Source organism: Labrus mixtus, chromosome 6 (assembly GCF_963584025.1).
Source record: "Labrus mixtus chromosome 6, fLabMix1.1, whole genome shotgun sequence".
Lineage (NCBI taxonomy): Eukaryota > Metazoa > Chordata > Actinopteri > Labriformes > Labridae > Labrus > Labrus mixtus.
In genome coordinates this window covers 10409990-10426010 of record NC_083617.1, presented here as the reverse complement: position 1 = coordinate 10426010, position 16021 = coordinate 10409990, and the positions used below count along the sequence as shown (strand labels likewise).

At 40.1% G+C, this 16021-nt stretch overlaps 1 protein-coding gene across 2 annotated transcripts in view; it reads right to left on the bottom strand.

Moving 5' to 3' along the window:
- The window catches only part of LOC132975406 (SH3 and PX domain-containing protein 2A-like), a 56385-nt gene that overhangs the window by 12189 nt on the left and 28175 nt on the right, over positions 1-16021 (bottom strand). For both annotated transcript variants that reach the window (XM_061039924.1, XM_061039925.1), the window contains exon 7: positions 9425-9553. In XM_061039924.1, coding sequence (XP_060895907.1) covers positions 9425-9553 — 129 coding nt within the window. The remainder of the gene's footprint in view (positions 1-9424; positions 9554-16021) is intronic.

Genomic DNA, 16021 nt, shown 5'->3' with positions numbered 1-16021 from the left:
AGCTTTATGCTTCTTAATGAAGGGGCCAAGCTGATCGGCATGTCCTGTGGCTAATACACTTACTGGCTAATACTACTATATCCCTTTAAATAATAACTTAACATTACTAAATCACATCGTGTCCACACGCCAATCTGCTGAAGACATCTTGAAAAGAGCAGTAGAGACATTCTGTTGACAGACTAAATGAACAACTTGCCAGTGAAACTCTGTCACAGTCTTTCATTACTTAAACATGTAATCACTGTGATCAATGTGAGGGCCGATTTATTTAATTTATTAATTTGCTGAGCTGCAAGACGAAAACATCATCAGTTTCACAGCGGGATATTTTTCATAGTAAGGGTGGGTCCAGTTAGGAGGAGGCTGTTATTGTTTGGCTCGGAGCAACATGCTGGTTTTGGCTCTGGTATGAAACTAACCATGTAATGTGCTAAGTCTTTGCACCAAAGCCTTAGCTTAAACAAAACCTCATGCCAATAAATTAGATAGAGCAGCAAGTTACAACAAACTAATAATTAAAGTATCTATATCATTGAGTGTTTGTGTTTCCACAGTGGATTTAAAAGCTTTTCTAAATATCTTAGTGTTGTTAAATATTAATTACATGGACATCACATTTTGAATGATTTCATCACACCAAACATGTGCAATATTTCATAAAGCAATTGAAAACATCTGACTTCATCTGTTGTGTTGGGTTTAATGACCAGTAAAGGGCAACATCAACTACACTAATGGTGTATAGAATTAAATTGATCATTACAAAAGAAAGGTCAGCCTGGCAGGGGTAAAAAAAAAAAAAAAAAACCTGTGTCAACTCAAAATAGAAACAATCCTTGTGTCGGAAATTTGCCGTTTTCACACTGGCACGTCAATTTTAAAGGGAAAGTCGTTTCACCTCAGCAACCTGCCACTTATAGAAATGTAAGCAAATATAAAAGTAAGGGGACAGGAGAGTGCTTGGCTGTAAGTCAGAATATACATACTCAGGGAAGACATACAGTCATTTTAATAGGGCCTGAGTAAATATATAGTGTTATTAATGGCCAGGGCGGCCGTGCCTGTTTCTTTAACCATCCTTGCATATGGCAGGTGCTTAGGCTGAGGTCACTGAACCTCAAAAGAAGCAATAAAAAAAAACCTTTAAAAACATTACACAAGTGCTGATTCCAGACCAGTGCAGGTTGTTTATCAGATGGGTTGTAATTACAAGAAATTAATGGGGGGGAAAAAAACACTTAAACAAGAAAACCTGCTTCATGTCATTCATCACGTCCATTCAAAGAATAACCTCAAATCAATCTCGCACTAAACCAGCTCCAAAGTGGAATTACACAGGCAACAGAGAGAATGACAAAAACCCCAACATTCAGAAACCATGTGCGGGAAATAAACTCATCCAGTCTAAAGTTTACGTTAAAGGGTTCAGATTTCAATACAAAGCCATCTATAGTTTTCACATCTTGTACCTTTTGCAGAGAAAATGTTCTCTGGAATATTTCACAATACAGCCTGGGAGGGGAATGTGGTTTTAAGCTTTTGGATATTTGACAGAGTTTTCATCTTTCTTTATAATGAAACCGATATAAGTCTGAGGTCATTGCAGAAGAAAACAGCTGTTTTGTTGGTGCCAAAACAGCTGTTTTGCACAAAGTATAGCTGAGTGAATTGTGAAGAGTGATTAAGAGTATGGATTCATCTGCTGAAAGGCAAAATGACAGATAATGGAAATACAATTAGGAGACAAATGTGTTCTTACTTTTCTGATGGTAGGGATTATGTGTGCTGAAGTGGGATGTCCAAAGGTGAAGGAAGCATACCTTATGTCTGGAAATACGTGTGTGGGTGTGTCAGTATGAGTAGATGTGCATCTGTGCATTTGTCTGCTCGTTTGGTTCCCACAGCAGAGAATGCAGACATACAGAGGTACACCTGTACCTTTATCCATTCTTTTTCTCCTCTCTTACTTTTTTTATCAGCCTGCATCATCTGCATTGCTGTCTTACTAAAGAGAGCTCAAAATCCCAGAAAGCTGCTGCAGAGTTTCAACCACAAAGGGGAAAAAAAAGAACAGCCAAATGCTGACTGGCAATACACTTAACATCATTCAATAATACAACCGTAGCTACTTAGTCAACAGCCTGAGTAAATCTTAAAGCTTTTCAAACGTTTGAGCAGAAAATAGCTTTGTAATTACCACCATTATGGAGTCAGTGGTTGCATAAGACAATAGCTAAACCCACCACAACCCTCTGGTGGAGATCTCACATAACATCATCACGCTGCAGGATCGTGACCACAGATATCAACCTCAAACGTCACAGTCTCTGACAGGGAGAAACCAAACAGTTGGTTCTTGACAACACTATTGTTGAACAAAATTTTTTTTAAGGGGACACTTTGTAACTTAACTTGAGCCTATTTGAATACTGTGAGGTGCAAAACTGCGGTCAAATCAGGTTCATATTTTGCATGTTCCCAAACATTTCTGTAATAGAAAAAAACCCAATAACATCAGGAAAATTTAGACAGCATGTAATAATCACAGAATTCTGATATTTTGTAAAACAAGCTTATTCTTTCCTTGCACAGAGTAAGGTGAGAAGTCAACATGATGATATGATCATATCTGTCTGAACATTCTGGAAATCTAGTTGGCTTGAATACTATAAATAGATGGAAACAGCTTTATCATCATTTTATCAGGGGCAGCAGTAGCCCAGTCTGTAGGGACTGTGGTTGGGAACCGGTTCAAGTCCCAATGTGGACCATAATATGGCAGTTGGTCTGGTAGCTGGAGAGGTGCCAGGGCACTTCTCGAGTACTGCCGAGGTGCCCTCGAGCAAGGCACTGTACCCCCTGCGTAGCAGTGTAGCTGCCCCACTCTGACATCTCTCCAATAATGCAAGTCCACAGGTCCTGATTGTGCATGTGTGTGATAGGCATGTCTCTCAATAACAGAGTGTAAATCCAGAATTTCCCTCATCTTTGCTATCACAACAACTACAAAAGTGTGGCACAAGACCCCACTTTGGTTTTGATGACAAACCTTTTGTAAATGTAGAGCCTTAGAGGTGCTGAAAGAGCAAGGCTAGCTGTTCCCCTCTGATACCATTCTCTTTTGTTAAGCTGAGCTGACCAGCTGCTGGATATAGCTTCATATTAAAAAGACATATGTGATAGGTATTTACCTTTTCATAAAACTCTCTTATTTTTCCACATACAGTATGTAATACAATCCTTTACCCAGCTACGAACAATGCTTCTTCTGAAACAACTGATTGTGTAATGAAGAAACAGTTATAGTTACTCAAGTTTTAAGTTTGCAGCAATTTGACAATGCCAGATGGAAAAATGCTGCTGAGGCAGTTATTTCACATGTAAACAGATGCTTGCTGGAAACTTTCAATGGAGCTCTCCTAATAGTCTCACTTAACCTGTACTTTACCCCTGTGAGTGCAGAAACAGTGGACATACAGTACGTATATGAGAGTGAGCAGCTCTTTGTGTCTCTTACACTATCTGCCATCTGGAAACTCTATCAGCTTTCAGGGCTGAGCTTCATTTTTACTGTAATCAACAACAGATTCTCCGCTGCAACAAGACACTAGATTTATGCCATTTGGGTTTTTTTTTCCTTAGGTGACTGGATAACCTATAAAACTTAAATACATCAATCTGTGCATGCAATCAATCAAGTCTAATGCCTAAGCAATGTTATACATTATATAGTGTGACGCATCAGTATTGCCTAATGTCCTACTCATGCCTGTGCATTTATCATCAAGAGTAACAAAGCTTAAACTGTACTGAAGTACAACATCAATGTTGTTTGGTTCTTTGGAGCCACTCTGTTATTCTGTTCTCTTCATCCAGCATGAATATGAGAACCACAGATTCAGCAGCACAAGGAAAGCTTTTTTTCCCCCCGTCCTGAAACGATGAGGAATGCAGTGGCTCAGCAGTCCTGCAGTTATTCGACACCACTGTTGAGTGCACCAGGAGAAAACCCCATTCATTTCCAGCTTCTGTATTCGTATAACAGTGTATCTAGTAGCACAAGGGGGCCAGGTATACAGTCCAACACACACACTTCCAGTTTTCATAAAAAGACTGGGTTTCAATTTCACGAGCGGGTCTTGTTGGATGAGGGGTGTGGGGGTGGGGGGTGGGGGGGGGGGGGGTTGAAAACGGCACAAGATGACTTTCAAGAGCTGATGTTGACCTAAGCAATAACCTCCTCTCCCTCCCAGCCTCTGAATGGAGCCCCTCATGGTCTGAACGAAGCCGATTCACGTTTTGTGTGCTCTCTAGGCTCCCCTGATTTCAAGACACAGCAGTCCTTGAGGGTCTCTAAGCCCACCCCTTCAACTTCTGGTTGAAATCAATGGTCAATTCTTAAGAGTGAGATAGAGGGTTACCTATTCAGCTCAACAGACTGATTTCCATACACTATTTTAAGCACTATTTCCCTGCACTGCTCTGTGGCACAAGTCGTAGGGCCAGCCACAAAACCTTCCATCCGAGTTTCCATATCTTAAAACACAGAATAAGGTTATTTTCTTGAGACAGTCATTTGTACTTCCTCTGGTAAGCTGAGAGAATGCAGAGGATGGGGATTACTATGAGAGGATAATGTGTCTTCCATCTGCTGTTGCACCACTTCATCTTAAAAAAGATATTTAACACTTGGAAGCTTTTCTGTATCATGTCTTTTGTGGTTCTTTGACAAGAATTATAGGGTTTTTCCTCTTTTACACAAGGAAACATGTTCTTGCTGAAACAGCACTTACCAAATTGGGAAACTGAAAAATTGAGCTCTTGTAGTACTAGACGCTCAACACTGACCTTGTCTTAAATCCTCCTGCATATCAGTACAACTCTTGGCCAGTAGACACAGTGCTTGGAGGAACCACTAATACTTAGTATCAAGGCAAAACATCTTTTGGAGTTATTTTCTAGGCAAAGAGGAAAGTCAGCTGTCATGATAATGAATTGTAACCTATGCAGAGGGAATTTGAAATCTGTGAGTGTGTCACAGAGTTGTTGAGACATTTCAGTAAAAGCCAAAAATGTCAACTTGCTAATGGCCCTACTGTACAGATAAAGGCAGAATACAATGATGTCATTATGATGCCAAATTCCATTACAATCCATGAAATAGTTATTGAGACAGTTAAAGTAATGAAAGCTTGGAACAAAGTGGCTAAACATAAAGATGCATGCTGCTAACTTGGCTAAAATGTTTTTAAAGAACTGAAAATAATCTGATTTCCAATGTAAAATGAGATGTTCTGATAGCTTTTTTTATTCTTCAACTTCGACTTCAGTGTTCGCCAATACTGAATACCAATGCCAAACCAGTATGTTAAAAAGACATTGACACTATTGGTATATACGTTGATTGCTGCTAACTTTGACTAATCTTAACCCCTTCGCTAGCATTGGACTGTGTTTATTTTTTATCATATAATAATAATCTACTAGAAACTACTAGAGTTTTTGTTGGGGCCAATAAATGATAACATCGGATTGGTGCTCTGACTGGCTCACTCATCAATACCTAATATCTCAGTTTACGCTGTATAGTAGACCAGTACAGATGCTGGTGTTGGTACTGACTCTGGTTTTGTTAACAGAAAATCTCTATGAATTACTAAACTTGAGAAGTTAACTGGATCTGTAATTTGTTTCCATTGTACAAATAAAATGATATAGACCACTTTAAGTTCAACAAGTGAAGTCTGTGCTCTTAAAATACAGTTTCTGGATAACTTAGATATCAGTTTCCCTTAATGTTAAGCTCTAACTGAGCTGAGCCCCTAAGAAAGAAAGAAAGAAAGGGAAGACATCATTTTATCTGTACAATTTTTCCATGTGAAGGTAAAGAATCCCATCCCGTCGGGGGGCCAGACTTGCTTAATCTGCCAGGATTCAACTCCAGCAGTCTCAATGGGCTTTAAGAGAGGCAGTCGAACTTTACCTGCAGGAAACCCCTATCACCTTCTAGCATCTCTAGGCTAGACTTAATATTTGTGAAACTTTAAAATATTTTTGCTTTCAAGGGGAAAACAGGAAATTCTGAACAGATAAGATGCTGTCTCAGTAAGTGACCCTTTTGGCTCTTCCTGAAATTTCCCCCTACTCCACCCTGCATAAGGAAGCTGTTGTAGCAGTAGAGATTCAATACATTCTGCACATGGGTGGTGCCAGGGGGTCTCAGGGGAGCCGGCAGGACTGACAGATGTGAGCCGGTTCTCCTTAACACAGGCATTCCTGTATTTCATTTGGCAAACTGTAATTCAAAGAGGCTGGACTTGGAATGGGGACAACTTAAACCCTCACTTGTCCACTGAGAGAGATTTTCAACACAAGACTGGGCACAACACGCCTAATGCTGCCCTTGAGGTGTAGGCAGCTACAGTGAGTACAATATTTCCAGAAGTGACTGCAAATTATTTTTCCCCTTCCGACATACTGCTGCATTAAAGGGCAAAGTTTAAACCACTGCACACAGAGCATTTGCACTGAAAGGCTGCTAGCTTAGCTTTGGTTAACGTCTGTCCAATATAGTGTAAACTGAGGAGGCATCCTGGAGGATCCATTAAGCCATTATAATGAACCAACCTCTCTGAACCACTCACTTTGGCAGGAAATGTCTTTTTCCATTTTCTCCCCGAGTTTCTCTCCCTGCACTACTCTCTCTCTCTCTCTCTCTCTCTCCTCCTGAGCCGGCATCTCCCCCTGGCAAAATCTAATAAAAAAGGCAAATAAAATAACTGCAGAGGGAGTGAGGACAACACTAATAATTAGAAGACACATTTTCATTTTTTTTTTCAAAACTTTGTTGTAACTTCTTTAGATGTTTTATTGCACTCAATAAACAGCAACACATTCTTTCACTGAATGCTGCAACACAGCATCAAGGAGTCATTGATTGATTGGTTGTTGATTTACCACATCATACGCCTTCTTTAAAGCCAACAAACCAGAAACAGATATAAACTACTGTACAAACGGACACAAAGGCCACGGCACAGACTGTAACGTCAAGCTAGTGCAATGGAAAATACTCCTGTGGCTGGAGACAGCAGGCTGGAAAAGTGAAGAAAGCCGAGCTCGCTTATAGGTCTGACCTAGATTCACTGCCCTGTCAAAGGCATATATTATCTAATCCAAGGTAAGGAAAAGCTGAAGACTGCACTGGAAAGCAGTCACAGTCTTTGGTACAGTAGGTTTAACAGCGGGACTTTAGTTTTATGAGTACGCTTCATGGCAAATAAAATGCAGAGCTGTAGTTTCCATTTCTAGATCTGTCGCTCTCCCAACCAGCTTTGTCTGAAAAAAGTCAGAAACACAATGCTGATACAAAATGAGATGTCAAAATGATAGATATCTTCTATTGAGTGCATCCAAAGGATCTGCAGAGTACCTCATGCACCTTTAAATGTGTTTGGCTTTAAATGAAAATGTATCACTATAGCTGGAGGCTCAATAAAAATCCATACAACCCCTTTTATCCGAACAAATGTAAGAGACACCTTTTAGTACCTCTAACTCAGCACATTCACTACTTAGCAGCATAATACACAGATCAAACTGTCAGACACCATTAAAAGGTTTGCACTTATCCTGCAAGTGAATGAAAGCTAAATCAAATGAGCTCTGAAATCTTCTCAGCACACACCTGGTCTTGTTAGCATTGGCAAAGGCATGTGGAGTGATGTCACTCTGCCAAATGGAGCAGATTTACCCCGACTTCCATTGCAGGACGAGTTAAGTTTTCAGTTCAATGCAAGCTGTGCTGCTGGAAACAGTCTCCAAAGCATGATTTCTGTGTGTGTGTGTTTTTGGGAGGGGGGGATTTATTTAGTTCAGATCTCTGTGAAATTGTCCGTCAGTGTATAATAAAACTGTCAAATCGACTTAAGATGTGTTTCAAGAGGCCTGGAGTCTCCTTCGTTGCCTTTGAAGCTCATGACAAATCGAACCAAAGCAGAGAAGAATGAATGAGTGCAACTGAGAGAGGCAACAAAATATGGGCTGCATCAGAGGAAAAACGAGGAAACAAAGCAATACTTTTTTTTATGGAAATGTAGCTACAGCAATAAGACAGAAGCCTGGAAATCATAAATCTGAAATGAGACTATTAAAGTGCATGCCTTTTGCATTCTGCATGGATCATCAATGCACAGACTTTGCACTACGGTCAGCTGAAATACAAAGTAGAGAGGCGGTCTCTACTTAAAAGCACAGAAATGTGCATTTCAAGTTCATAGAGGAAAGCTCTCATATACGGCTCCCACGATAAAAGGACTTCAAGGTGTTGGAATATCCGCCTCACAACGGCTCCCCGTCGAGCTGAAATCCTACAGGAGCAGGGAGTGAAAACAAATACGCGAACCCAAAGGCAGGACACGTGACACTTCAAAGCCAAACTGCTCCACGGACCCTCTTCCTCGAGGCCCAGTGTGGCATGGCGTTTCACTCACACCCATCATGAAACCCAAGTCCAACTGCCTTTCTGGTCAACTGCTTCCTCCTCCATCTTTCTTTTCCCCTTATCCTCCCTCTGTAGAACACATGAGTCCCATTACTGTTTCACTGTCTCAGCATGCCATTAAAGCTCAACATCAGATTCCTGTTACTGAGCCTTTACCTCTTTGGTCACCTCTTGCGCTTTGCATGACAGATTCCCTTTGATAAAAGTTTTTCAGGCAGGTGCTTTGTGTCAGTGGTAGATACAATTTTAGTTTGTTTACCCAAAACACATGATATAATACTTCTGGTATTCAAAAACTATAGTTCAAGTACGTTTTCTGGTGTCCTATCTAGCCGGTTGTTTTTTTGTGCATGTCAAAACAGCCTTTTAAACAGATAATTCATGTACAGTGGTTGAAAATGTGTGTCCTCTTCCAACCACAATAGATGCAAATTCAGCACATTCCTAGATTTCCATTCATTTGTGCTTTATGTTCTAATGCTGCTGACTTGTTAAATGCTAAATTTAATCAAATTTAGTCTAGAACACATTCATGGCCCTCTCTGCTAAGTCTTCCCAGAGGTTAAACAGCTGACTAAGGACTCTCTGCAGCTGGCATTTGTAAATCCGGCATGTCTTGCAAGCTTTCTATTAAAGTGAGGTGGAATAATTAATACGAGTCTGGAAGACATTCCTCTTGCTAGAGGCAACATTCTGGCCCGTAGCCTAAACCAACAGTGGGAAAAACAGGGCTGACTGCAGGCCAAAGTGAGCCTCCAGATGGGGCTAAGTAACAGCTAGCAGGATGGGGACAAAGGAGGGGAGAAGGGTGAGTTTGGGGAAAGGGCAGCATGTTCAAGGAGCTACATGTTTGTGTTTAACATGCAGACAGTGCTTTGTGTTTAACATCTTATTTTTGTATTTGTTTTGATTACTCACCACTCTCGCTCTTTTCAATGACGTCGACCACCTCGCCCGCTTGAAGGCTGATTTCTGCAGGCTCTTGTTTCTCGTAGCTGGCCACCACCACATACTGTTCCAGGAGCATGGGATCCGAAGCATCCAAACCTGGAGTTGATGGGAAAAAACATGCTGTCAGCCAGCTGCCAGCCATAGGTCCACGAGAACGACTGCCGGGCACTCGTTGTGCCATAGGCCACTTTGTCTGAAGAGCTCAGCCAATCACAATATTCACAGGGCTCAGTGCATCTTCCTGAGAGTCTAGCCATAGAGCTGCATCCCCCTCCAGCCCAACAACATGGGCAATGGAGATCCTGGAAATCTTAGAGAATATTCTCCCTCCAAGAAGTGAGGGATCAGGCAGCCAAGTGTAGAAAATCCATTCTGTTTTACTGATGGGGCCTCGTTCTTTTTGTCCAACAAAACTTGGACTGGGTCAGCAGATGCAGGCAGGCACATGAACTTAGCAGAAAGAGGAGAAGCAATGAGAAAAAAGAAGGAGCTGTTGTAGTGACAGAAAAGTGAGCTAAAGCCAGCTGAGGACAGGACAGTAGAGTGGAAGAAAGAAATGGTTTCCCTTGGAAAATAAACCATCTGCTAAAAAGCCTCCTTCTCTTCAGTTGGGGCTGGAGCTAGAGGAAGAGGAAGAGTGGGGGGGTTGTGTACGCCAATCATAAGAGTCGGCACCAGAGGCCTTAAATAGAACCAGATGAAGGGGCTGGAGCTGTGCTCAGAGGGATGGCCCTCTGTCTCTATGAAATACTAGAGCTCTGGCTGCAGCGTGCAGCTTAGCCAATGGAAGTCTTTCTTTCTGAACTTCACTGAATTAACCATATAAACACCGGCCGTGACTTAGTTTGTTCACGTTTGTGCCTGCTTTCATAACTTGGTCAAGCCTACTGCTTACTACTTTACCTGTCTTTGGTTCACTCTAGCTAACTACAGAAATTCTTTCTTAAAACACAAAAGGTATTCTTTCTACACAGTTAGAGAATTTATAAACTTAAACATTTACTGTACTTAGTAAGGCGACATGAATTCAGCCCGGCTGAACCCCTAATTGTGAAAAAACCTTAGAAATAGCCAAGCTGAACATTCTGAAGCAGATCTCACAAACATCAGCTGGAATCCAGACGCAACTCCAGCTGACATTCAGTACACACATTAACAAGAGCTCCTGCTGACCAATGAGTTCACAGCTCCTTACAGAGGGAAGCTACTGTCTGCACGCTTCAGATTATATCTGTTTATCTTACAACAAACACACAATGTACTTATATGGTGTGTTTGAATAACAGCAAGAGATCTGCAAATGTTGTAGAGATCAGAATCGGCTCTGCTTTTACAGCCACTAGATACTGTAGAGAAAGACAAAACCAAAGAAATCCAACACACACACAGTTGGAAAAAGGAACCCAGTTTTATCCACAGGATGGAAAATAAGAAAATTTAGCCAAAGATATGGAAGTTTTAAGGCTTAGATAAGAATTGACTGAGACAACTTGGATTACACTGTCATTTCTCCAAAGAGCTGACCTGGCGACAGTCCTTTAGAGAAAGATTAGCATTTCTCTGTAGGGATAAAACCTTTTGCATTCAACTCAGAACCAACATTGAAATTTCAAGAAGCTCATAACTTATGAAGATGAACTCAGCACCATTAGCATCTCAAATGCTCAAACTTCCAAAGATCCTGACACCGGATTATTGTGGTCGGGCTGTGGTCTGCGAAGCTCCACGTTATTTGTGCAAGACGTTTAGTCAGACCACAATGTTGGGTGCAGAAAGACTGGAAAGAACGTATTATTTAAATTCTTGGTATTGCCTTCTTGTTCTTCAAAGCATAATATGACAGCGATTGCCTTAGTAAGAGCAGTGATATTTGTTTTGACACTAGTTTTAGAAACATGTGGTTGTGTGGTTTGTTTTAAGTAGATAAATTAACGATGATCACTTCACAATATTGGATGAACAAGGGAAAGAGATGAGTCATGCCATGCTTTGGCAACTACTGATTTATTGATGAGGGATGAAAGCGAAAACATAGTGTGTCATTTATGTAGTGCATTTGTTGAGTATATTGTTTAAGTCAGTCATTTCACTTTCATTTAACATAAATATCTTGTATTAAGTATGTATGTGAAGTTTACTTATTCCTGATATCTCTCAGAAATCATAAATTGTTGAAGTTGCCCCCACAGCCCACAGTTTGTCAGAAGGCTGTGTGTCCGACATGGTGCTCTACAGGATGGGGTCCCTCAGGGAGCCGTTTTGGCTCCCCACCTCTTCTCCCCCTTCTCGACTTCTCTGACCACGCAACAAACTGTCACCCGCTGAAAGTTCTCTGACTTTGTCATTGTCGGCCTCATCACTGATGGGGAAGGGAGTGAATACAGAGCACTGAACCTAATCTTTGTGGATTGGTGCCAGCAGAATTTATTCCAGATCAATACTGGGAAAACTGAAGAACCAGCGGTAGACCTCGCAGGCCCAAACCTAATCCTCCCACAATAATGAACATCCAGGGAATGAACATTAAGATTGTCGACTCCCATAAGTAACTGGGTGTTCACCTGAACAATGAACTGGACTGGACAGATAACATCAACTGACATCAATTTAACATGAAAGGCCAGAGCAGACTCCATCTGCTTCCTGCATAGTACAGTAACAGCACTGGGAGCTCCTTCAGCGACAAGCTGCTTCACCCACGGAGAGATACCAAAGCCCTTCCTTCCTGCTGCAGTCAGATTTTTAAACCAAGCCTGCTCCCAGTGGGACAGTTAAGAACACATCCAAACTCCAAATAACTCACTGCTATCATGTGCAACAAAGTAAAACACTTTCAATACTTGTTTGCAATAATACTGCAATGTCCAATAACATGCCAGACTTTTTGTTCACTATGTGCAACTCTATATTGAAACTCTTTATCTGTGCACCATGTATTCCTGCTTTGCTGTGTTGTTTTTTTGCTGCTGATAACACTAAAAATATGTATGTATGATTTAAATTGGCTACGTTTACTTTTAATCTTGCTAACAAAGTTGGCATGTCGGGATAATTTTCAAAAACAGTTTATAGTAATTCTGAGACTCATTTGATCTTTTAAATATATAATGTGGAGTAAAAAATATCTTGCAGTTTAAAAAAAAAAAAACATCAACACCAAATAGTTATTACGTCAATATGTTTCTAGGGCAAGAGCTCAAGGCTGAATTAAAACCCACAATATTTGCTCTCCCATTAAATGTCTGTTGTTGTGCTGTTCTGGAAGGCTCCAGGCAGAACCTATGGAGGTAGTTTAACCCAATTAAATGTGTTTTTTCCTGTATAAGGAAAACTCAGAAACAAAAATGCATTTATTTTTATTATGTATTAAAAGAAAAGTCACGTTTGCATTACAGCATGGCTGTGTCGCATAATGTCTACTCTAGTAGACACTGATGTTACTTCTTCATAATAATTATTATTAAAAAAAACTAATAAAAATGTCACTTTGCATGTACTAAGACATGTCCTAAAAAAACAGAAAAAAAATCTTATTATTATTACATTATTTCATATATTTTTGCATGGAAGGATAATTGATAGCAACATTGCAAACAAACTCATCAACAAAATAATTGGAAGGAAGATGGACATAAAAATAATAACTTCATAAAACCAAAATCTATGTCAAGTGTTGTAAATGGAGGTTTCCCATTGAACTGCTGCTGTGAGTGAACAGTAAATTCTGGACGTGTGGTGAGTGAGTAAAGACTTTGTCAGCGAAGTTAATAGTCCCTGCAAAACAAAAGCAAATATTTCTGCCTCATTCAGGAAATGAAATGTTTTGTAACAGCAGGAAGACAGAGTCTGAACATGGAGAACATGTGTGAGATTAAATGATGTGAAACACCCTCGGACACGATAGGACTTATTTCTAATGAAGTAAGTTCAAAGAGAGCTAAGTACAAAATGCGCTATATGACTTATTATGTACAAATCAAGGTTTCAAGAAAAAACGTGGTGAGTTATAGTACATTATCCAGTCACTACTTGAAAATAGCTAACAAGTTTAGGTTCTGGCCCGGGATTCTTCTGCTGTAACCATGGGGATAAGCTGAGAGTTAGTGAGGATAGCTAAACTAAGTTGGCAATATATACAATATGATTTCAACAAAATCAACTAAAGTTCATATCCAAACACAAAGACAGCTACAGTTGTACAAAGGCAGTGGCTAAATTGTTGAAATAGTAAGCTAAGCTAAATGTAATGGCAAAACGGTTGAAGTAGTGGAACCCCCTTAAACTCATTGTTAAATGGCAATCATTTGCCAAAAGTTAATGCAATACGATGAAAAAAAAGGTCAATAGCTAAATGTCTGAAATGGCAAAATGCATGGCTTAATGGTTAAATTGTAAGCACAAAGAAATGAAAGGTCTAATGGTTGAATAGTTAGCTCCAGGTAATGGCTAGACTGTTGAATACTTCACTGTTACAATGACACAAACTTTCACAAAAGTAACCATGTATATATAAAACATTTACAATAAATTGATTTTCCATATTCATATGAAACTATATAATGTTGTTGGTCAATGAATGGATACTTGAGTTCATAACGATAATAGCTAAACAGACTGCGTGTCAGTTTACATAAGTTTGTGTATTTTAGTGTATATAGGTACAATGTAAATCTGAAGTATTTACACTTTTTAATAAGAAAAGTATTTTCTTGTTGTCTTTCCTCAGAATGCCTTATCAACCACTTTATGTGTTTATATCTCTTTCACTCAGATTTATACATGTGCTTCCTGCTCCCACCCTTGTACTCCCAAATGTCCAAACTATATCCAACACACACCCCCAACCCCACTCACCCATCCGCTCCATCCAAAAATGACGACAGTTAGGAACCCTGCATAATTCATTACCAAGAAGAGGAAGACATAGAGTTCATGTCTACCAATTTAAACCATGGAATTTTTCTTCATGATGGGTTTTTCATGATCAAGCATTTTGTTGATAGCGTATTTGGCACTGAGCGTTGTGTCCTGCAGACTAGTGCCACATTTTGAACCCTGGGGTATCTTAATGGGAGCCGAAATGAATTAAGGGGAGTAAAATTTGGCAGAGTGCGACGCCTTTGTTTGGCTCATCAGCAGCAGATGTTCAGTTGGATTAGAAAAGGACACAGGACTGCTGTTCAATGTAGTACAGATGTACTCATGTCATTGAATCAGTATGTGGCCCTTAGGGAGGAGGGGCAGACCACAAACAAATAGAGAAACTTCTCTCAAAATCCTCTTAAGACAGGCTTCACGAGGGTGTTAAAACTTCAATGTCTCCATTATGCTGTTCTGCAAATTCTGTCTGTATTTGAAGTCAAGACTGTAATGGAAGTGTTTTAAAAGTTACAAGAAACACTCAATTAAATCTATGTTTGTGTGACCAGTCTTCTTCTCTCTTGCCTTTAATACTACAAAAAACTGTTGACCAGGGAAATACAGTAACTGTTGCAGAACTGTGTAACATTTACCTTGAGTGCTAATGAATGTGTCTTTGTGCACATGCACATTTAACAAGGAGCCTCTTGCAAAAACATTGCTGTATTGTAAATCCACAGGGTACCTTTAAGTTCAGTAGTTACTGTTTAAGTGCATGTAGCTGATTGAGAGGTTTCCAAAAGCTCTGAATTCAGACTAGTAATTAAGCTTGAGGGACTTCAAAACCAATCCTCCACTTCATAAGAATTTCCAGTAAGTCTGACTGCTTTAACACCCAACAACTAGTATGCATAGGTTACAAAATATATAATATACTCCATTTAAAAGCAGCCTGTTTAATGTCACTAATAAATAAACATTTCTGATCTCATCTGTTACATAACATGTTTCTGGCTCTAAAATGGTGATTTGAGCATAAACGCTTCAGTTTTTCCCCCCAAGGTGAAGGAAGTTCACCGTGATAAATGGTCACTTATCAGAAACAGGGCGGCCGATACTACATCTGCTCTGTGCTGGAGGAAGGGGCGGAGCATTCATCCTGCAGGACTTTAGTGGTGCCATTGAAGAAAAAAAAAAACAACTCTTTTAACTAATATTACAGCTGACATAATCGAACATGACATGGCAGAAACAGCAATATCCATGAAAATTTAACAACATCTATTGGTGTAATCGATCGTTTGATTTAGGTTTAACTCACTAAATGAATCTCTCTGGTGCTGTGAGGATCATTGTGAAAGGGTCTGGAGGGGGGATAGTGGGGCTGTTCATTGAGAAAGAAGCTGCTGAAACAGTGTCCGCTTGTTTTAGTGATTAGGAAGCTCATTTGCGCTAATGATTTCCTATAACAGTTTAAAATCTTATCCATCTGCAAATACAAACAAACACAGAGCTCTTGAGCTGACCCACCCACCATCTAACTCATGAACAGATTAACCCTTTTGCTCCTGTATACCCACAACTGACACGGAAACACCCACATAGACACGACCTCATGCACACATATACACACCCTGCAGGCCCCCCGAGACCCGCAGCTCAAATAAAGACAGCAAGTCTGCACACATAAACACACTCCCTCAG